General features: G+C 40.5%; 1 protein-coding gene across 2 annotated transcripts in view; it reads left to right on the top strand.

Annotated features, from left to right (window-relative positions):
* SWAP70 (switching B cell complex subunit SWAP70) overlaps positions 1-21,773 on the top strand; it is a 47,102-nt gene that overhangs the window by 12,383 nt on the left and 12,946 nt on the right. For both annotated transcript variants that reach the window (XM_087745454.1, XM_009461456.2), the window contains exons 2-5: positions 1,064-1,204; positions 7,645-7,818; positions 17,762-17,989; positions 21,564-21,710. In XM_087745454.1, the coding sequence (XP_087601580.1) occupies positions 1,172-1,204; positions 7,645-7,818; positions 17,762-17,989; positions 21,564-21,710 (582 nt within the window). In that variant the 5' untranslated portion in view covers positions 1,064-1,171. The remainder of the gene's footprint in view (positions 1-1,063; positions 1,205-7,644; positions 7,819-17,761; positions 17,990-21,563; positions 21,711-21,773) is intronic.

The following is a 21,773-nucleotide window of genomic DNA, read 5'->3' as shown; positions in this document are numbered from 1 at the left end:
TTAAATCCTTAACCCAGTTCCTGTAGCCAGTACATGGTCTTCAGAGGCTTAACTCTGCATCATGCCAAGGGGAGAGGGCTCCCAAGTGACGACATGTTTAAGACTCAGTGGGCAGCGTGTTACAGGACTGACCTGACTCAAGACAGTGTGAATGACAAAAGGGACGGTGCTTTGCCTTTCTTAGGAAAGTGCTGGTGGCACAGGAATGAGTGCTAGCCAGGCTCTGCCTTCCTGTTGTTGGTACCAAGGCATTAGTTTGTGCATGCAAAACTCAGCCTAAGTTGAAGAAGTTGAGATGCGTTGGCTACCAGTTAGTTTTCAATAATTCAGTACTTCCTTAAAACTAATCAAGCATGTAGCCTCTTCTTGAAGGTCATTTCTGAAGAACAGACACGAGTGCTGGTGGGTGTGAAGCTCTTCACATAATTCATGCAAATACCTTTTTAAAATAAAAATTTGAGAAACACGCCTAAACCCTTCCCCTTTCTATAACATTACTTTTCCTTTGCTAACTGAAACATGGGGTGAATGTCGAGAAGCAATCCAAAAGCAAGCAGATGAGAGAAATCTGTTGTTAATGCTTTAATTTGAGTGGTCATTTCTTTGTAAAGTAAAGGTACATATTGAGTTGTTTTATTTGTTAATTGTTTTCACTAGGCAGTAAGTATAAGTTCAAAGGCTAGGTGTTTGTGGTTGTTTTCCATAGCTATCTAATTTCACTCTGTAAATATTACTTTGGTGTTTTTGCACGCTTCTCCTGGTTTTCAAATGCATATGTGTACAGAGGGTAGCTTCTGTAGCTCTGTTTGCACTTCTGTAGGAATGGACCTATCTGTGATCGCGTTGCTTCTGTAAACGTGCCACTGTCTGAAGCCATCAAATCCTTGGAGTCCACTTTTTTAGTTATGTTTTGTTTTTTGACAAAAATCTGCAGGGCAGAACTTGGGCTAACACAAAGGTGTCACTTTCTGTGCATGATTTTGCGAATCACAGGCCTGCTCTGGAGGGAGTGCAGCATGATTAAGGCCAACAGCGGTGTCATTGATTTCTCTTCTGTCCTTAGGTCCTTTCTCACAACTTGTGCACAGTGTTAAATGTTCCCCATGACCCGGTGGCCTTGGAAGAGCACTTTAGGGACGATGATGAAGGACCAGTTTCAAATCAGGGTTACATGCCTTATCTAAACAAATTCATCTTGGAAAAGGTAAGCTTTGAATTCTTGTGTTCTGTTTTTCCCTTTATCAGGTTTTGTATTAGTGTTGTTACAGTAGATTTCTGCTTGCAGGAAGCATGCTGATGTGAAGACACTCTGGTTGTGAATGTGCCTGTCTGGGGTTGTGATGGGGCAGGTACTCTGGAGAGCCTGTGCATTAAATGGAAGGGTGTACTGTTCTCTACTTCTTTTTTCTCTCCTTGGTTTCTATTTCCTCTTACACTTGGTCATTGTCTAAGCTGTGTTCATGCAGAACTGTGTTCGTATTAATAAAGCACCTCAGCTTGAATTTATTTGGAAGTATCTTGGAGCTATAGATTGTCCCACTTTATATTACGGCTATAACAGAATATTGTCTTAGACTCATTTGCAAACAAGAAGGGCAAAAATATCTTTAAAGTCTATTCACAAGGTATTTTAATAAATAGATTCTTTCATATAGTTACAGCGGGTGACATTAGGGAGTGTTGTTAAGTTCCATCTTGCAAGTTATTTCCTTTTGTGTCTGAGCACTCTTCAGTCTTCTGTTGTGCCTTGTTTTGGGGGAAGCTCTGGAAAGTCAGCAGGGTTTCCCTGGTCTCCTCTGCATCTTGTTCTAAGACAGGTAGTCACTGGGTCAGAGCTGGGCTCTGGGAGCTATGTGTTTGAGATTTACGTTGAAATTTTTGAAAGTATCTTCCTGCTTTTCTTCTGACAACTTCTGTTGAGAGAGTGGTCTAGACAGTAGAAACCAGCCCACGTGATAGAGCAAGCTTCAACACTACTGATATCACAGCTTCAATACCACTGATTGCTCGTATACTTGGGGACTGACCCCAGAAACCCTCAAACTTTGATGTTGTGGCTGCAGATACATAGATGTTTGCTTTCTTTTATAATGTTAAGAAGTCCTGAACTGACGTGCTGCTGAGAAGTCCAATGCAGCAACTGCAGATTATGCAAACTCCTTAGCCCGATTTGCTGATTTTTGCTGCTTTTTTAATCTGTATTTAATACTGGTGGAAAATGTGAGATATATTTTTTTATATATATATTTTTTTTAATAAAAAATGCAGTCTGGCAGCTTGAAAGCAAGAGAAGGTTCATGTATCTAGCTAAGACTTATCAGCTCGTCTGCCTCTCTAGTCTGTGTTTCTCTCATACCCGGTAATAGTGTCCCGTTTCATGTGTGGGAGCTGTTGGCTGTTAATACACATAAAGGTACCTGCTTAATGTCTTGGTTGTTTGATGTTGGACAATCTTGGTTTGTCCCTAAAAAGTTTGTGATCTCATTTCCACTTCGTGTTCGCTGTCCAAGTTCCTGTAAGATTCAAGGGAGACCAAGCAGTTTGTATACAGATTTTGGGGAAAAAGAAAAGGCCTTACTTTATTTTGACCGAAGGATTACGGTAGTAGAGTCTGAACCACAGTGGTTTTTGTTAATACCATTTGTAGGCAGTAGCAAAACCTGTTAAGTTAAAAAAAAAAAAAAAAAGATAGAGATGGAAGGCTTTTTTTTCAAGTATAAACATGCTTTATTGTTAAAGGGTGTTTATAGGAAGAATGGTTATGGAAATGAGGAGCAATTGCATTTAAATAACACTTTAATTTGAAAATTAAAGACCTGGCTACATAAGCAAGTTGCTGTGAATTTAGTGTTTAGCTGCTCTGGGGCACCTTCTTACTCCATGGTAAAAACGAGGGACAAGCTACCTTGCTTTCTCATGAAAGGAAAGAGCATGACTGCATGTAGTTTCTTGTGTTGTTTTATTCATACACTGATCTGGCTTCCAATAATTGCCTGATACAGCCATACCATTAGTTCATCTTAAAAGATGAAAATGTTAAGGAACAGGATTAAAATACCTGTAACTTCATGTTGTTTAATCCTGACTAAATGCTTGTAAACAGTTTAGATATGTACTATTAAAAACTAGTGAAATTCTTCAGACAGAAGGCTATCTTTGTGGACTGGAAAAATCTTGATTGTGACATCTCATCTTTTAGAGATGACTTTACATCAGTGCCAAAAGACAACATGCAGTGGGATGAAGTCACTGGTTCATAGCATGTCTCCTTTGCTTAAAACAAACAAACAAAAAAAGCAAACAAGAACCCCCTTCTTTTTTCATTCTTCCAAGGCGTAATCTGTTCTTTTAGATGGGGTGATTGTAGAACAAATGCTATTAATTTATGCTAGTAAGCAAAGTTATTAAAGAAGGACTGGTGCTTTATACCCCCGAATACAGAGGAAGTTCTCTCAATTTCCAGTCATACATCTTCTGGTGAATTAATTGATTTAAGCAAGAGCAACCTGCTCAAGAGATATTTTTTTATTATCTCAAGATATTTTGCTTTAAAATGTTAGTAAAATACTTAAAGAATGAATCCTTAGATTTCTTTTAAAATAGATATTTAACTGTAACTTACAATTTTATTGAGGGAATTTTGTAATCTTTTGAAATAACTTCTGTTGTATTCTTAAATGCAGTGTAGCTTTTTATATTTTAGTGCTGGCTTACCCTGTGTTACCCTGCAATAAAACCTCTTTCATGTAAAAGTCCAAGGAGTCACCAAGAAAGGCACAAGTCGCTAGTTTAATGAGACAAATTGGTTGCAACTAATTTCCTTTATCCAAATAGGGAATTTGAATAAATAGTTTGAATGATTAATAGTGCCTTATTGATGATTTCTAGTATCGTGTTGCTTTTTACTTAGCAGACAGATATATCTAGGATTTTTCTGCATCTGAAGCAAAATCTGTTCTTGTTCTGTAAGTGTCCCTTTCAGGAGGGAGCTGACTCTTGCCAGTATAATGTCTTTGTAATTTGTTTTACTTGGTTTCATAACCATATCTTAGCATGTTCCGTTATTTACAATGTATGTCTGTTAATACCAATTGAAAATGTTTTGTTTTCAATTATGGTGATGGTGGTATTTTACAGCATCCCTTATTTATAGCAGGGAAGAGTCGTAGTGGGGGGAGACAAAGAAGGACATCGTTTTAAACGTCAGGTTATCTCGTCTTCCAGACAACTTAGTGAATGCTATTTACACTGCCAGTGCTTGTTATATTTTTGGAACTGATCTGATCACTGGTACTTAAGCCACATATTTTCTGTATTTCCTTATCTTTTAGAGTTGTTTAGTAGGATATCGATGATGGTAAATTATACCTTGCATATTGGTAGAAATTAAAGATCTAGAAAATTGTATGGGTTTTGCTGCATTTTTCTTTTGATTATTTTGTAAAACTTCTTAGAAAGGGAAGGTGGGTGTCTTTTATACATCATGTTTTTATCTCTGTGAGTTTAAGCAGTTTTAAGGTTGGAGGGGTCAGTTCATTTGCATGTTTCATCATTTGGACAGATTCACAAATAAAAGTGATAGTTGCTGCAGTTAATAGTGTGGCGTACTATAGAAGTTTCCAAATTAAATGGTGGCTTCAAATAATTTGGACAAATTATGAAGTACAGTTAAAAGCATATACTAGTGCACAGGAAAAATCTCTTGTACAAGGTTTTGTTCATTAATTAAGCAATAGAATTGTGTGATATTCACACAGGTTGCAAGCAGGATGAGTATTCTGGCCAAATGCAATTGAAATTCTGGTTTCTCAGTAGAGAGTCATAAATTTCTTGTTTTAGTTTCACGTCAAGATGTTTTCTATGTAGGATTCATAGTAGAGCCTCACTGTAATTAAAGATGTTTTGGGGAATCCTCTTTAAATTTAAATTCCAGGATAGTCTTTGACCCAATCTGTTTTAATAAATATGTGTTTTGTTCATGTCATGAAAAAGCAACATGTGTATTTGTTTATGACTTTTTTTGACATCAGTACCTCCTGTTTGAAAAGTTTCTACTTTTACAGTTTCTTAACTAAGTTAGAAGTACTTTTGCAAATAAGTTCAAGTGTAACTTTAGAAACTGTTGAATATTTTTAATTTTTGAAATGATGCTTAGAAATGACCTCTTATAAATCCGGAGAGATTATTCATTCAGAGTAATTATTACGTAGCCACCTACACTGGAGTATTGCCAGTCAAGGAAGCCAAAGTAGCACAGCCAAGACTTTTGTAGTATGGAGTTAGCTCTAAAGCAATTTGGGTTTAGTTGTGGCATTTTCACCTTCCTTCCCCTCCTACCCCATGCAAATGTACTTGTAGAATATAGGTACCAGGAATAGTTGGCATTGCTACATGAAATTGCTGAGGAAAGTTCTTATTCATCATTAAAGAGCGCTATTTAGTTCCATCCCGAACTCCCAGTATCCCCAGAACAACAATTTTACGGTTATATCCTTTATTTAACAGACAGCCTGAACATTTAGAAAAGAAACACAGATGCAAATCAGAGTTATTTCGGAGAGCCGGGACTTGTGTGCTCATCTGATTACTGTTCCTGAATAATTCCTAAACAGTGTCTCTGCTCCAGATGCCCCGTAGGTCCCATGAAGTCCATTTCAGAATCAAGTCTGAATTCTGAAAAAAGGACTCATATGTCCAAAGTGGGACCTCTGGCACAGTGTGACTTAGTCCCTGGCACCAAAGTGGTCCTGAAACCTCCTGCTTGGCTGCTGCCTAATCCTGGTGGCAGTAACACGCTGTAGGTGCCTTGGGTTTTGACAGGAGTTTCTGAGGCACACGTGATCCAGCTTTGCTACGTGAGGAGAAAGCACGTGCTTTCCTTTACCCCCGCCAGGGCCCATGCCTTTCTCCACTCGTCTCCGTCTGGTCATTGATTGCTGCCATGCTTTAAAACGTGAGCTGCTCATAGAGCAACCTACCTTATTTATAGTGCTTAGAGCACTTGCCAGGTGGTGGCTGTAGGAAAGGAGATTTCCCACCCTGTTGGCATCTTCCTTGGCAGTAGCATAACCACTAGGACATTTCCAAGGTGGAACTGCTCATCATCTGAGTAGGTGAAGTTGTTTTAGAAAAGAAGTTAAGCTTCATTGGGCACGGTGAGGAGGACAGGCAGGAAGAAGCACAGGCAAAAGTAGCTAAGGGATGAGGTGCTGGCAAATTGAAGGAAGGAGAAGGAAACCTGGCTTCTAGCCCTTCTTCCAAAGGGTGTTCATTCGCTTAGCTGGTGTTTCAATTAAGACCCATGCATCTTGTGCAAACAACCAGGATGCTGAGCTTGTGGCTATAGCAGCTATAGCTTCTACGGCTTCCACCTTCTTCAAAGGACAGCTGTAGCCTGTAGCTGTCCTCTTGCATCATCACTTACATTGATGACCTGCTCTGCAAACATGCAAAGTCTATGGCTTTCTTTCATAGTCTCACTTTTAGTCCTGGAAACTGTACCGTATGCTTCTTGGCATAGGGTTAGTTTCCTGTTTACTTCTGTCTGTTGGTTTTTTTTTTTTTTCCCTCCACCTACATCAGTTCATCAGTTCATCCACTTCCTTAGTCTATCTTTGACTTAGCCACTGTGGCTCACCCTCCACTGTATTTGACCACTTACCAGACTGGATAGGAAATCATACAGTTTGCAATGGTGTCCTTGAAGCATCTAAGATGCATGGTTTGGCCTATCATAAGAAAATGTTGTTGAACATTACTGCTGTTGTTACCATAAGAGGTATAAGAACCTGTTTCTTAGACATGCTTTCTGAAATCTCAAGGGACTTCCGTTACAGTGCAGAACATGCCTTTATCAGTTACATGTTGGCAAAGAAATAGCATTGCTAGGCTGTAGGGAGATAAATAGATTTAATCTCTAACATAAATGAAGGTTTAAGGAGAAAATAGAGGAAATGAAAGCTTTCTCATATGTAAATAATTCACAGGTGGGTCTGTACAGTTGCTAGGTATGATAAAGGATAACGAAAACAAGAGGAATTTTTTTATCAATAAGGTGAAGATTTGCAAGTCTGAGAAAAAGGGAAGGTTTTAAGTAGATCAGTGTTCGAGAAAAAAATGATTACATGTTTATGAATATCCTACAAGAGTTACGTTTGAGTAACATGAAGTGGAAAAACATATTAAAGGTCTTTCCCAGCTATTGTTCCAATATTGCTTTTAGCATATCCACATGTAGTTTTGGCTACAATGGTTTCCAAATTTGCTATATAAAATCTCAGTAACTTGATGCAATAGAAGGGCAGCTGGAACTAAGACAGTCATGAAGATGGTTTGGAAGCTACAGCTAATGTGCTAGAGGAAATGCAGAATGCAGTGCAGCCTCCTTCACATGAAGTCAGGGTGTTATTAACTCGACCAGAAATTAGAGGTTGGATGTAGATTTTGCTGGAAGAAATTCCTTAATTGACCCCACGCAGGAAGTCAGACTAGGCTGCTACAGCGCTGGTTTGGGGCCTTGGCGTTTCTTGCAAAATGGAGTTTTCTTGGTGCTTTTTGTATGACTTAGCCTGTTAAACTTTGTCTGTCTGTTATTCTGTGCCATTTGTGCATATTAATTTTTTTTGTTCAATTTCTTCATTTTAGGTTCAAGGAAACTTTGACAAAGTTGAATTCAACAGGATGTGCTGGACTCTCTGTGCTAAAAAGAACCTCTCTAAAAGTCCTTTGCTGATTAGTGATGAAGATGCATTTAAAGTGTGGGTTATTTTTAACTTCTTATCAGAGGACAAATACCCTTTAATCATTGTACCTGAGGAGGTAAGAAACAAAAACGTAAGCTGTTTAACACCAGTTTGCTTAATGTCCCAGTTGAACTATGTTAATGTTTGCTACTCTCTAGAGATTTAAGAGAAAATAATTGTTTAATATAAAACTTCTGTTCTCCTCCTATAATAATGTAAGGCCTCGGGTACTTTTCTTTGTCTTCCAGGATGCATATGCGGGGATTCCCACAGAATACTTTAGATATTTGATGGCTATGTGTGTCTGTCATTTAAACAGCCTGGACTAAACGGGAGATGCTGCTTGCCGCCCAGTAAATAGCTTGTTTTGCTTTTTGTGAGGACTGACTGGTGCTGGGGAGACTAGCTCCAGTACCAGCACTCGGAGCTGTTGAGGTTCTTGCTTCGCTGAACTTGCATATGTGTGGTTAAAATTTTGCACAGTTAGTACATCTGAAAAAAAATTCTCCCCTCTGCTCTGTGTTACTGTGACTTGCAAGATGAGTCTTCAGTCTCATGTCACCCTCCTGATGAAAAGGAGAAGTATGAACTTTGATGATGATGTCTGTTTCTGATCAAAAGCAGCCACCACCTAAACACTCTTGCTTGAAATGGTGGAAGGAATAATACCAGAGAAATCTCTTTATACTTCAAGTTCATGAACAAGAATGGGCAATGCTCAAATAGGTATTTTAACCCTAAAGCAAGATTTCGGTATCTCCACAATTCTCCCCTTGGGGAGGGGCGAGGGAAGAAGCAGAAAGATCAGAACTGTAGGCATAAATAATCTCTTGCAAAACTGTATACAGAAATCCCAGTGGTTTGCAGTTCAGCACTGGAGTACTGATTAATAAGTATTTGCAAATTGTTGAACAGTCAGGGATCAAAACAGTCTGATTTACATGCTACTACAACATAACGGTTGGACTCCAAGCTGTTGTGCCAAACCGTAAAGTACTTCCCTATCAAAATAAACTGCTCAGTTTTGCCTTATCACTCACTCCTTAGCAGGAGACTTTCACTTTGTACAATGTTTCTGGTTTTGCCAGACGGGTAATGACAGGGCCCTACCTGCCATGCTATATTCCCCTGAGAAATGGGACAGTCTTCTTGCTTGCTTTCCTGTTTTTTCTGTCAGTTCTGGGAGATGGGGATCATGGTTATAAAATCTAAGACAGCTCGTTTCTTAATAGTGCCAGATTTGGCTTTGGTAGAAGGTCAGAGTCACTAATAAATGTTGAAACTGGGACTCAAATCCACGTCTCTGGTTTGTCATTGTGTTCCCAACCGCGCAGCCTGGCTTACCTGAGGGTAGATATTTCACATCTCCTTATTTGTTGGCATGGTTAAAAGCTTCAGACCTGCCAGCTCTGGGGCGTTGGCGTTGCTCACTTGCTCCCCTTCCACCAAGCAAGCTGCCAGATTCATGCTGCCTTCTGTAGCTGATGCCAGGTAATGGCAATGTGTCCGTTTGTTGGGAGAAGGGCTGCAGAGTTGTCTCCGAGCCCAAAAGAGGCTTTCCAGATTTCGTAGCTGCTGTTGTTTACTTTCCTTCCCATCCTTAATCTCCAGGGTTAACCTGTATTGCTCTTCTACTTGGAGTATTTTTAAAATTCTTAGGGTGGATCTGTGTCTGCATGTCCTTGATTACAGCAAGATTAAAATTGTGCAATACTGTTTAAGGAAAGCTTATAGAGCCTGACAAAGAAAGGCTGCTCTGTTCTTATCGTATACAATGCCTGTATTCACTCTAACCTTTTGCCTTAGACCACACAGGTAATGTAATCAGTCGGTGGAGGAATGCTGTCTGTTGAATGCACTCCTTTCTGGTTTGCATTGGTCCTCTTTGGGGTCTCTGTGCTTCTGGAAATTTCCACATTTACTCATTTACCCTTTTACACAGAATTCCAAAAGTAGAGATGCAAAGTCTCAATTTTGGTCAGTTTTGCTTTTTCTCTGTGTGACTTTTCATATCTGCCTTTTAAGTTCTTATGTCTGGGTTTTTTTAATGTTAAATCTAAACTTCAGATTTGCAAAGCATTTTTTTTGTAGAAACTTGTAGTTGTTATCTTAGTGCTGAGAATTCCTACCTGAAAATAACTCTTTTCAATAGTGTTCAAAATGATACTGGTACCTAGTAAAGGTATTTTTCTTTCCATTTACTTTTTATGCCTCTTGAGTTCATAATGAAGCTTGATTATATATTTAGTCATCACCACTTTATATTGCATCCTGTCATTTAATTGCAAAACGGCTTGCATGTCATGTATAAGCGAGGGGATTTTTTTGAAGTGAAGAACAGAGGAGAGGGTGATGGAAGCATCGCTGTTCTGTGACGCTTATGTTTTGATGAGAGCGATGTAAACCTCTCATGGGTGACTATAGCTTCCCAGCCAGGGAGCAAGCTTTCCTTCCCTCCCTGTCTGTTGCTCTTATTGTTGGCTGAGAATATTGCGACACTTAATTTACCGCAGTTTCTGGCTTGGAGTCCTTTGTGTGGGATCCAGCTGTTTCCCCTCCTCCCTCCGTTCCACCTCGTTGCTTTTTGGGTTTTGGAGATTTTGTTTCCCCTTTATAAGTAACTAGGAAACCTGCCTCATACTTTCAGGTTGGAAGGCTGATCCCTTGAAGATTTTTGTGTCCCATCTTGTGGATGGGAAAATTATAATAGAGAGAACTACTTAGGTCTCCAGTGACTGTGTTGATACAACTTCATGTGGCTATGGGGATGCCTTCTCTTTCTCCTCCTTGGAGGACCTGCTCTTTGAGACCTGCTTGCGAGTCTGATTTTCCTTTTATTTTTTAAGAATGAAATAAATGGGTCTTGCACTCATTTGAACAATTTCATCTCTGGAAAACTCTCCTGCTTGGGTGCAGTTTCACCTTCTTTGCATTGCACTGACTAAAGATTGAGGCTGCTGTCCTTCCTTCTTGCCCGTGTTGTGTACATGTGCACTGGTGCTGTTGCGCTAGGCCTTTCATATTAGACAGCTAATTGGTGGTGGGGCTCTTACCCCCATCTGCAAAGTGTTAAGTCTTGATTCCTTGCCCAGGTGTTGAATGGGCAGCAAATTGGTAACAGCTGCAGCTCGACCAGAGAAGGGAAAACAGGCTGCTTTGGAAAGGTTTTGGAGACGCAGGCTGAGGAAGGCTTTAGAAAGAGCAAAGTGAGGAAAGCCATTACAAAGAGGGAATTTGAAAGCAGTGGAGAGGTGACACAAGGGCCAGAGGTTGCTTATTTAGCAGAGGCCAGGCTGAAAGCCAGAGGCAGCGTCTGGCCTGCGCTCCTCACCTGCTGTGGAAGGAGAGAAGGCAGCTCTGCACTTGTGGGAAATAAGGTTAGTAAAATCCAGCATGGGGAAGGGCCAGGGTTGGGGTGTGCAGTTTTGCGATGTGACTTCAAGCTTGAGAGGACCCCTCTATGTTATTGGGAGAAGTCAGGTCACAGAGAGACAAGAGCTGGTGGCTGTGCAGGGCACTGGGCTCAGCTGGTAATGGCCTTGGGCTCCAGTGTAGCTTCTGCTGGTGACTGGTGGGCAGCTGAGAGCAGTTAGGAGAGTTGGAAAGGAACAGAGATCCATGAATGTCTATTTTACAAAGGTGCTTATGTCCCAGGGAAATGCAAAATGGTATCAAATCTGAAAGCTCGTTCCCCTTTCAAGCGAGAAGCCTTGCTATGCACAAAGTAAAACACTTCTGTGGACTAAGTAAATGTGGTATTTCAAAGAGATACGGATGGACTGGAGAAAAACAATGCTGTATTTTGTTTGCTCTAGTTAAAATTGGTCCTGATGGACAGATTTCAGAATTAATACAATTATTGGCTAACAACAGAATTGCCTCATGGTGCAGCGGGCAGAGCTTTACCAAGCAGCTGTATTGCTAATGCGCCTGGAAAGCAGGGGCCTGGGTGGGAGCTCCTTCCCCTCCCCGCAGCCAGTCTTTTCCACTAGCTCATCCGAGACACAGATATCCAAGTGTGTGTTTCCTTCAGCTCTCACAGGCATTACCTCTTCCATGATGAGATGGGTAAAATAAAGGGAAGAAAGGTGGAGAGAACTGTAGCCATAAGAGGAGAAATATTTCTAGTCTGTCATAAGCTTCCCTTACAACTCACCTCTTAGTTGTTACAGACTCATTTGTGTGCCTTGGTATTGTTTAACCAGTCATTTTTTGTGTTATAAAAAGGTTTCCAAACACTTCCCCTTTCTTATTTCTGGACACATGACTGCAGCCTTGGGAATGCTTTATCACCTGAAAGCTGTGGTATGTGGTTAGCTGTGTTTCTGGGCCACCCTTAATGGTGAAACTTGTAGATATGTACACTGCAAGCTGCACACTCTTTGTGTGTTGTAATATAGCGTTCACATAACTTGTTTTAGATAAGCCAAATGTATTTGGTGTCTTTGCTTTTTAAACGTGGCTTCTTGAGGAAAGAAGATCTGTACGGTCATTTTTCATTTCTCCTCTAGCCCTCAACTGTATTAACACATGGCATTTCTAATCCTCCTAGTTAGGACAAGGAAGGTCCAAACCTTGTATGGCTTTCTGTGCATTTGAAAATGAGGTGATGTTTTTTAGACTGAGGAGGTGGAAGTCTGAAGCTGTCCAGTGGTGATTATTCTGGAGGAATTTCTTGCAGAAAAAGGTTTTTTGTGACCACCTTTGCTTCCTTGTTCTGCATTCTAGTATCAGAAACTAATACAGTGAATGAAATACTGCGAATTGAACTTTGGCTGTTCAGAAATAAAATCAAAACTGATACAACTAGAATGAAAGCTGCTTGCGTGGGGTTTTGACCCATGACCTCTACAAGTTGATGATGACGATTAGAAAGATGTTTAGTCACTTATGACTTGCACCAGTTCTCCCCATTTCACTACTCTTTTCCTTGATTGCTGCAAAAAATAGGACAGTTTTCAGCTTATGCAGCAGGTTGTCCTCAGGATTTACATGTTTACATATTACACTGGTTTTTGAGTTGACCTTTATTATATTACTTAATGCTAATTTAATTTTAAAAAGAGAAATAAGGTAATAGCTTACACTGCATAATGAACACAGTTTTCGCAAAGTCTATTAATCCAGAGTAGTTATTGTCCATGAAGTTTAATAAATTCTATTATGGGGAAATGATTTTTTTGTTGGTGGAAGGGAAGAAACAAATATTTGACTTCAAAGTAAGTGATGTTCTGATGGGATGAAAAAAAGGAATTGATGATGACTGTGAACGGGGATATAATTGCTTTCGTGTCTCTTGCCCAGGAACATGTGCTTCCACAGAACTTTGTACAATGTGAATAGACTTTTTATATCTGCTCTGTTAATATCACAAACCTTATTTGAATAGCATGAACCAGAATAGCCTTGTCTGCTGTGCTCTGCTGGGCATGAAGGCCTCCTTGACATTATTTTTCATTTTTCATCTTCTAAGAGGCCCACTTGTATATCAGAAAAATATGTGAAACATCTATGATACTTCATTCCCTGTGGAGGATAGTGCCAGGAATACCTGGAAAAGCAAAGCAAATAGGTATTGAAACAGGGGGAAAAAAAGTGCCTTCTGAAAGAAGGTACCAGACAGGCTGCATAGCTCATGTTAAAGAGTCTCTGTTCTTTTTTTTTTTTTTTTTTTCTTTCTTTCTTTCTCTTAGCAAATTTTGGCTGAAAAGTTTCTGTTGATTTGAGACGGAAGCTGTTTTTCATACTGTGGGCCCAGTTTGTCCGTACTGGCATATGTAGCATTAGCAACTCCCCTGTGTTTTTACATCCGTATCTGAAAGTAAGGTCCAGTCAGAATAGCAGCAAACATTGCTTCACATTTGCTTTTTAACACTCTACATCTTAACCACAAGAGTAGGTTATGTTTGAGCCAGTAGACTTAATTTGTCGGTTATTTGCTGAGTTGACATGGCTCTCTGTGGAGGAGGGGAAATGTCGTTTGCTCTCAGAGGTTCCTCATTTGAGCACATAATGAATGGTCTCTTCTTTGCTTCCACACTTACCAGATCCAACTTACTTCTTTATATTTACCTTGTGCTGTTCCATACTTATACCTTACCCCAACACTCACTGTTGCTATTGAGCACATATGTTAAGACAGAATTTTTCTGGGGACTTTGGTTAGCCATGTACTTATCTGAATGCAAGATAAAGCTTGAATTTTTTTTTTTTTAATTAGAAATTAAATTGTAACATGCACAGGTCCTTTTTCAGTTCAGATGAGTTAACGTATTTTAAAATAATGAGATTTTATATACTTCAGTGGGATTTGTGGTCATGTTAGTGACTTGCAGATGGGGGGGTTAGCAGACTTAAATCTGTTCTAATAATCAAAAAAAGGCAAAAATGTGTACAAATGATATTAAAGGAAAGGATATGTTGACTTATTTTTAGTGTGTTACATGATAACAGGTACTAGCCAATAGTTTTGCGTTGCTTCTTTTCCAGACCATTAGTTTGATATACATTTTGTTCATATGGCTTAAGCAAAAAAGTGAAAAAATCTATCCAGGTATGATTTTTTTTTTTGTGTGTGTGTATGTCCCTTTGTCTGCAAGTGAGTCCTAGTACTTTGAGATAATTAACCAAAGGAATTTGAGAACTGCATGCCTCAAGCAGTGTAATAGGCTGTGAAATCTTGGAACAGTACATTTTAAAGTTCAAGTTCATTAAGTTTTAATGATTTTTTTTTTTTTTTTTAATTACTGTCTAGCATTTTGGCAGGTATATTATCTGCCTAATTAAGCCTCAGTTATTTTAGGTTTCCTTTCAACTAAAGTACAGGATTGTAGTTCAGAACTGGTGCTGCTCAGAGGGACTGAGCTGAGCGGCAGAATGTGTTTCGAACATGGGGAAAAAAAGTTACTCCTGCATTGATGCCAGAGCTCATTTCAGCTCATCAAATCCAGGTTTTAGGAGGTTTGTTTTGAAACAAGTTTGCAATGCTACTGTTCTTGCATGCTGTGAAGGGCTTTTTTGGGTTGTTTTTTTTCCTATAAAACTTGCCCGGAGTAGGAAGTAAGCTGCTTCCTGCCTTTAACTGAATGCTGAGGATTTATGGTAGCTGATGCTCAAAAGCCTTGGATTAATTTTTTAACTTAAGGATTTTGGAGAGTGAAAATCAGCAAAGCATATTTTAAAGATTTCTGAAGGAATTAGTTATTGCATTTTACAGAAATCTAGCAAAAGTTATATGTTGGTTGCTTGGGAGGGCATGCAATTTTTTTCCCTGCTATCATGTGACTGTATTAACTTCAGCGATTCAGAGCTGTGCACGGAACCACTGCAAAGCACAGTTTTATGACCCGTTCTGGTGAACAGTTGAATACGAGCAGCGGTGAACGTGGCACAGCAGAGCCCTGGTGCTGCAGCAGCAGGAGGCCCGTGCCACCCTCTCCAGCGCGGAGGGGGTGAAGCGGGTGTGCCCTCCTCTGGGGGTGCTTTTGCTTTTCTCAGGTGGCAGAGGGGCACAGCACAGAGCTGAAAGTTGTCTTTGCTGATTACCATAAGCCTTGTACCCTGTATTAGTTGCACTTGTCTACAATTTGAATGCCATTTTTGCAGAGGCCTCTGTTCAGATCATATCTTTGCTAGTAAGAATTGCATGAGAAGCTAAAAATACTTAAATGCCTTACTCGGTGAAGCTGAAATGCAAAACAATGCTCTCTACGACTTCTGTACCCACCCTGGAGGCGTATTCTGTGCCTGGCTAGCCTGTCTTCTCTTAAGACAGTCTTTAGGAGGAGGATATGACAGCCACATCTCGGAGGGATGTGTGCTTGCTGCTCATTCAACGGAGCAGGAACTTTCCTCTAGGCCATGCAGTGGCTTTCAGTAGCTTCTCCATTTTGCTGTAGCATTAGTCCATGTGCTACTAGAATAGGCGCTGTGAGACTAACAACAGTTACTGAGCTGAAATAGCAAGAAAAGCCCACCCATCTATAGGGTGAATTTGGTAATTTACTGCTTTGCCAGATGAGTGTGTTCTGGTACATGCTTGTGTCTTTCTTGATTATGATGTGAGGGAAAGGAAGGGATTTCCCTGTACTGGCTGCAAGAAAGAAGCAGCAGCCACAAAATTAGCATATATGCTGCATTAAAACCTTGAGGCCTGGAGTCCTTGTGGTGAAATGTGTGGGGAAAAAACACTTCTTTTTGTACTCCCAAATCTCTTACATAGAGACAGCTAGGTGCTCAAAAGCCTATTAGACCAGCTGGAAAGTGACTCTGAGCTGTAGCTGAAAAATTAATTTATTCTGCGGTGAAACATCCTCTGGCTCTCTCAGCTGGGCTTTTTCTTACCTGTAGGAGAAATTACATTGTGTTTTCAAGCAGTGCTGAGGAACAGAGGTGATCCAGCATTGGTTATTAGAAAAATGAAGTCCTGGAAAGCATTTGGTTTTCGCCGCTTTTCAGTGAGGCATGTTCATGCTGTACACCTTAGTCGTTTTTGATAATGGGATTCAGACTCCTGAGTCACTTAGTGTTTCCAAAACCACACCTAAAATAGGTAAACTGGAAGTGGAGCAGACTGTCCTGAAGGACTGACCTTCAGAAAAGCAGCACTTAAGGAACTCTGTGTTATTTCCACGTGCATAGAGAGAACCTGAAAGGATCGTGGTGCTTTCCCTCCCCAGCTCCGCCGGGCAGCGCGCAGTTCCTGCCCTGTCGCGTCCCTCATGCCTGCGGAGAAGTGGGGCAGCCGGGAGGAGCCCTGGCCTGCAGCTTTGCAGGGCGACCTGCCGGGAGATGGTTCTGTGCTGGCCTTGTGGTGGCTGGATGGAGAGAAAGGCCGGCCCTTGGGGGAGCGGGTGCTGCCCTGTCCCTGCGGTGGGCCGGTGCGGGAGCGTGCTCCAGTGCACCCTCTCCCTAGGCTTCCTCCTTAGGGAGGGTGCGGGCGGCTTTACTGTCTGCCTTGGCTGGTAGCCGAAGGCAGTCGGGTTGCCTGCAGAGCTGGTGAGGAAACCCAGTGAGCCGTTACCCAAAACAGCAGAAGGCCACATTAGCTTGGTCTGTCTTCAAAACTGCGTTAAACGCTGCAATTGGTATCTTGTGACTTCAGTCATAGAAACTTCGAAGTGTTTCTTGTTGTGTAGAGGTCTTTGTAGGAAGGCTCTGGCCAATTCTCTTTAAGGAGCCATTAAAAGCATTTTACATATGCTTAAAGCTGTAGATGGGCTTAGTTTAAAATACTGGGTGTTTTAAAGAGCAAACACCTGATGATTTTAAAAACAACATTAAAAAAAAAACCAAACAAAAGGAGAAACCCAGCCTTCTTTCCCTCTTTTTCATTCTTGTGTTTATTTTGACTAGTGTTATTAGTGTTATTACACTGTGCATGGTAATGCTTACAGAATGATGAAAGATTAAAGGAAAAGGAGAGTTTATTTTGGAAACAATAAAAGTGGACATGAAAAATTTGTTCTTTTACTTCTCTTGAAACATCTGCCAAGATTGTGTCCAGTGAGGGAGTGCCTGAGAGCTAGAGAAGAGGGGTCGGATGAAGACTTAAGATATGTGATCATACCTTGGTAGTTTTTTGTTTCACTTCATATCCAAACTGCCATCTTTTCTTATTTTTTCTAATTTGTTTGCTTTTTATCTTACAAGAATACTTTTTGAAACTTCTTGCTTTCTCACACCTCAGTCATCACGATTTGGAAGCTGTTGCAGGGAAGGTCCTGTGTGTTCTGTGTGTTCTGTAGGAATCTGAAATATTAAAAGAGGCTGTCAGGTTCAATTCTTTGTTTCTTTACTATGAAGAGAGTAGCTGCGGGATGGGCTTGGCAGTCAAAAGTTCAACTGAGACAGGAGCCTAAAATCTTTGCTAATTAAACCACCTACATTTAGGGGCCTACATGTGAATGTACGAATCTAGCAGTAATGATAGTCTCTAGAGAAGCTTAGCTTACAGCTCTGAAACGCTTGATTTCCATGCCTGCTGAAAATGATTAATTTCTGTTTGTATTCCTGTACAGATTGAATATTTACTTAAAAAGCTCACCGAAGCAATGGGAGCAGGCTGGCAGCAAGAGCAGTTTGACCGTTATAAGATTGCTCTCAACACCAGTCGAGAAGGTCTTTCTGCATGGGAGCTAATTGATCTCATCGGAAGTGGGCAGTTTAGTAAAGGGATGGACCGACAGACGGTGTCCATGGCAATCAACGAAGTCTTTAATGAGCTCATATTAGATGTACTCAAACAGGTAAGAACACAGAGAACTGACGTTTTAAAGTAGAACAATTTATTGCGTAATTAGAAAACGTTTGACTTGTACTGAAATTTCTTTACCTGATGGATAATGAGCAGGGGAAAATTAGGTAAATTACTTATAAGGGTTCTTTAACATGAGCTTGTTTTTATAAAAGAGAAATTGTGCTGCTGTTCAGATTGTTGTAATTGTTTCAGTATTATGAATGAGTTGCTTGTTGGGAGAGTTTGTTTTTACAAAGTAAAAGAAGTGCACTTTGACTTAAAATACAGCCTTTTTTTATACTAGTATCAACTGCTTGCTAGCTGACAGAATAGCTGCAACACTCTGTCAGTTCTTAAACTGGTGAAAGCTCTTCAACCTTTGAAAATGCCTTTTTTCTAGTTACGTTGTAGCAAATATAAGTTGTGCAGATGGTAACCTCTGTATTCAAACAAGGGGGTCTGGACAAAGGTATTGCTCCAGCTGAAAAGTGTGCTTCTATGTTGCCCTGCTTCAACATGGCAAAAAGGTGTAGAAGAGCTCCAGAGTGCTCTCCTTTCTTGTTCTGCTCAGCAGGCTACGTGACTGACAACTTATTTACCTGTACTCAAACACAAGAAGTCATGCTGGCCTTTATGTTCTTAGCAAACTTCTGTCAATCTTCAGTTTCTTCAGATTTCCAGTGGCTGGATTATCAGTTTAGGAATGGCTTTAAAAACTGCATTTCTTTCATGGGAAGTATAAATATCCCAGGGACCTGAGGGGTCACAGCAGAGCTTACCTAGAGAGCTATTTAAAATTGACTTTTACCTGACAGAGAATTTTTTTCATCTTTGATTTCTTGGTGAGGAGAGAAACAAAGGCTTTCTTGGCAGGCTTTCCTAAGCTGTTCTGAAGAAATCATCAGAAGGTCTTGGCACAGGAAATTCTTTCAGAATATCCACAGAACAATGCAAAAGTCTATTTTTGTTAACTGCTGGTTGCCTGTTGGAGGTGAAGGCTGGACACACACACACACACACACACACACACATAGTCAGTTGAGGGCAAAATGAAGTTATTCTGCTGTTTAATACCATGAAAATAAAATAACCGGTGTCAGGCCAGTCCTTCCACTTGAAACTTGTGAGGAAATTGGATTTCTTTTCAGTTTTGGTACTGCATTGTGTCTCTCTCTTCCCCCTTCCCCCTCCCCTTTTTTTTTTTTACTGTCTCCTTTCTTTCCTCTTTTGGTGGCTGGGCCTCTTTCTCAAGGATGTCTGAGTGCCTTTGAATGGTTCCTTGACACTTAAAAATAGTTTGTGTCAAGATTTGGCCCAGCGCCTCCTGGACAGTCACTGGCCTAATGGAGAACGGAGTTCCTTGTGTGACCTACAGACATCTGGTTCGGTCACAGCTTGTACCCTGATACCTTGTTGATTCACGGAATCATCCTGTTTATTGCAGTATATGATTACCTCAAGGTATTAATTAATGACATGTCGTATCGTAGCCAGTGTCATACTACCCTTTTTATTGTACACTTATCCTGGATCTCCAAGGCTTATGGAGGGTAGCAGCGATAATTAAATTTGTGATATTTAGTTTTCTGAAAGATGTGTCCTGCGTGTGATAGTTGCTGTGAAAAGATCCCCAGGAGCTGTCAGTGGCCTTTTGGAAGATGAGAAGCAGCTGATGCATTGAAAGAATAGATAAAGATTTTGCAGAAATTTGAGGGGAAAATATCAGTCTGACTTGGCTCTGAAAGCAAATTCAGTATGTCAGGAAGGGGAAAAACACCTGGTTATGACTTAGGCTGTGCAAGGCATGAAAGAGTGAAGCTGTGGGAGTCCTTCACATGCACTTGCGACCACCCAGACCTTGGACCAAAGTATGGAGGCGGCAAAGCAAGCTGTTTCTCTGCACATTCCTGTTTTGGAGCAAGGGGGTGGGATGGCACAGGGGAATAGGCATGGCCTTGGCTCTGGCCACATTTAACTGGCTAGAAAAGCTTGGCACAGATAAGCTGTATGTGTAGGGTGGTGGGGTTTTTTTTGTTTGGTTTGGTTTGTTTTTTTTTTTTTTTAAAAAAAAAAGAGCTTCTCCAACTGTCCAACTGATTTTTCTTTTTCCTATCAGACCTGTACGGAAAGATGTCTTTGACTTAAATATGCCACAGCACATTTATTTGTTTGCTTGTATCCAAAATTGCTGTAGCTAAAAGCCATTACAGAAGAATGTTCCTTGGTCTCCTCTCTAACTTTTCCATCATCTTAATCTGGAATACTTCGAGTACAGTGCTTTCTGTATGCCTTGTTCATAGCTATATTGATGTAGGTGTTTCAGTTTCATCTGTGGTTTGACTTTTTTCTGAAGTTAGAAGTCAGACAAAAGTATGCAAGTGATTGGGGAATACGGTTTCAGAAATGGCAGGTATAGCTGAAATACTGGCAAACTTTGAAACTCTAAATTAAAAACTGACTAGGTCACAGCAGTGCCCCAATAAGATCACTACAAATAAAATACCTGAAAGAATGACCAATTATTATATCATTCTCTATGCACCCTTTTCCATGAGATGGTTTTTGAATTGCCATAGCCACGCTGGATAATGTATAGCAGGGTTACTAGTATAACTGCACTTAGTATTGCTGCTTATATTTTAGCTATGTTAATATTCAATAGAGGCAAACTTGGATGATTCGATCATGATACCAGCCCCATGTATTGTCATTACAGAAGATTATAATTTTTATTCTTTTATTTGTATAAAGCTCAGTGGCAAAGTATGGGCTGCTTCTTCCTTCTTTTGAAATAGGCTTGATAAGGCTTGCAAGTGTTTTTCTCATATAGGAAGTTGAGTGGATCATCTTTCAAGGAAAATAGAATACTGCGAGTGAAATCTTGGCATTCTTTAAATCAAGGTACAACTCTGTTCCTTTAAGGGAAAATCCAGGTGTCGCCAGCGTTCCCATATCCCATCCAATAAAGAGGCAAGGAATATGGCTCTGTTATCAGTTTCTCTAACATACTCATTGAAGTATCCTATATGGATCGCTTCTTCGGTGGGGTGCAGCTAAATGAGTGTGTTGGCAGGGCAGAGCCGCTCCCAGGGCAGAGGTGCTTCTGCCTTGTCCCTGGGAACGTCCTGTAACAGGCTGGGTTTACAGTGCGTAGGTGCAGGCCCACATCTGTCACTGGGGCGTGCATCTGCACAGGACTGATTTTTAATAACAGCTGTCATTAAAGTACTACAGGTGAGTCGTAGCGATGGCAAATGTCTCTGCTTGACTGAAGAAAATTAAATAGCAAAGGTCATCAAAGAGGACCGAGGAGTCATAATAATGACTACATAATGACATAATAAGTGTTCAGTTCCTCAGGTGACCCAGTTACTTAAAAACCGGAGAGAAGAACAATGAGTAGTTTCTCATGGGCTAAACAATTACCAGTGTGCCGGTATTAGGAATGGAAGTGTGTTGGTGAAGTATTTAGGGCCTCGAGCTAACTTTTCTGTGTACTCTATTGGGCCTTGAAGCCACATAACCAAAAGACCAGGCGGTTCAACAGCGGCCGGCCATTTCAGCTGATCTGTTGCTTTTTACAGGGCTATATGTTGAAAAAAGGTCACAAAAGGAAAAATTGGACAGAACGATGGTTTGTGCTAAAACCTAATATTATTTCCTACTATGTAAGTGAAGATTTAAAGGACAAGAAGGGAGACATCATACTGGATGGCAACTGTTGTGTAGAGGTAAAAAAAACCAAACAAACAAACACCAAAAACTATGAATGTCTCTAAAGATAAGAATTAATC

Source organism: Nipponia nippon, unplaced genomic scaffold, assembly GCF_047370975.1.
Source record: "Nipponia nippon isolate SJK-2023a ecotype South Korea unplaced genomic scaffold, ASM4737097v1 scaffold_10, whole genome shotgun sequence".
Taxonomy (NCBI): Eukaryota; Metazoa; Chordata; class Aves; order Pelecaniformes; family Threskiornithidae; genus Nipponia; species Nipponia nippon.
Note: the sequence above shows the minus strand (reverse complement) of the source record. Positions and strands in the feature narration are given on the sequence as shown.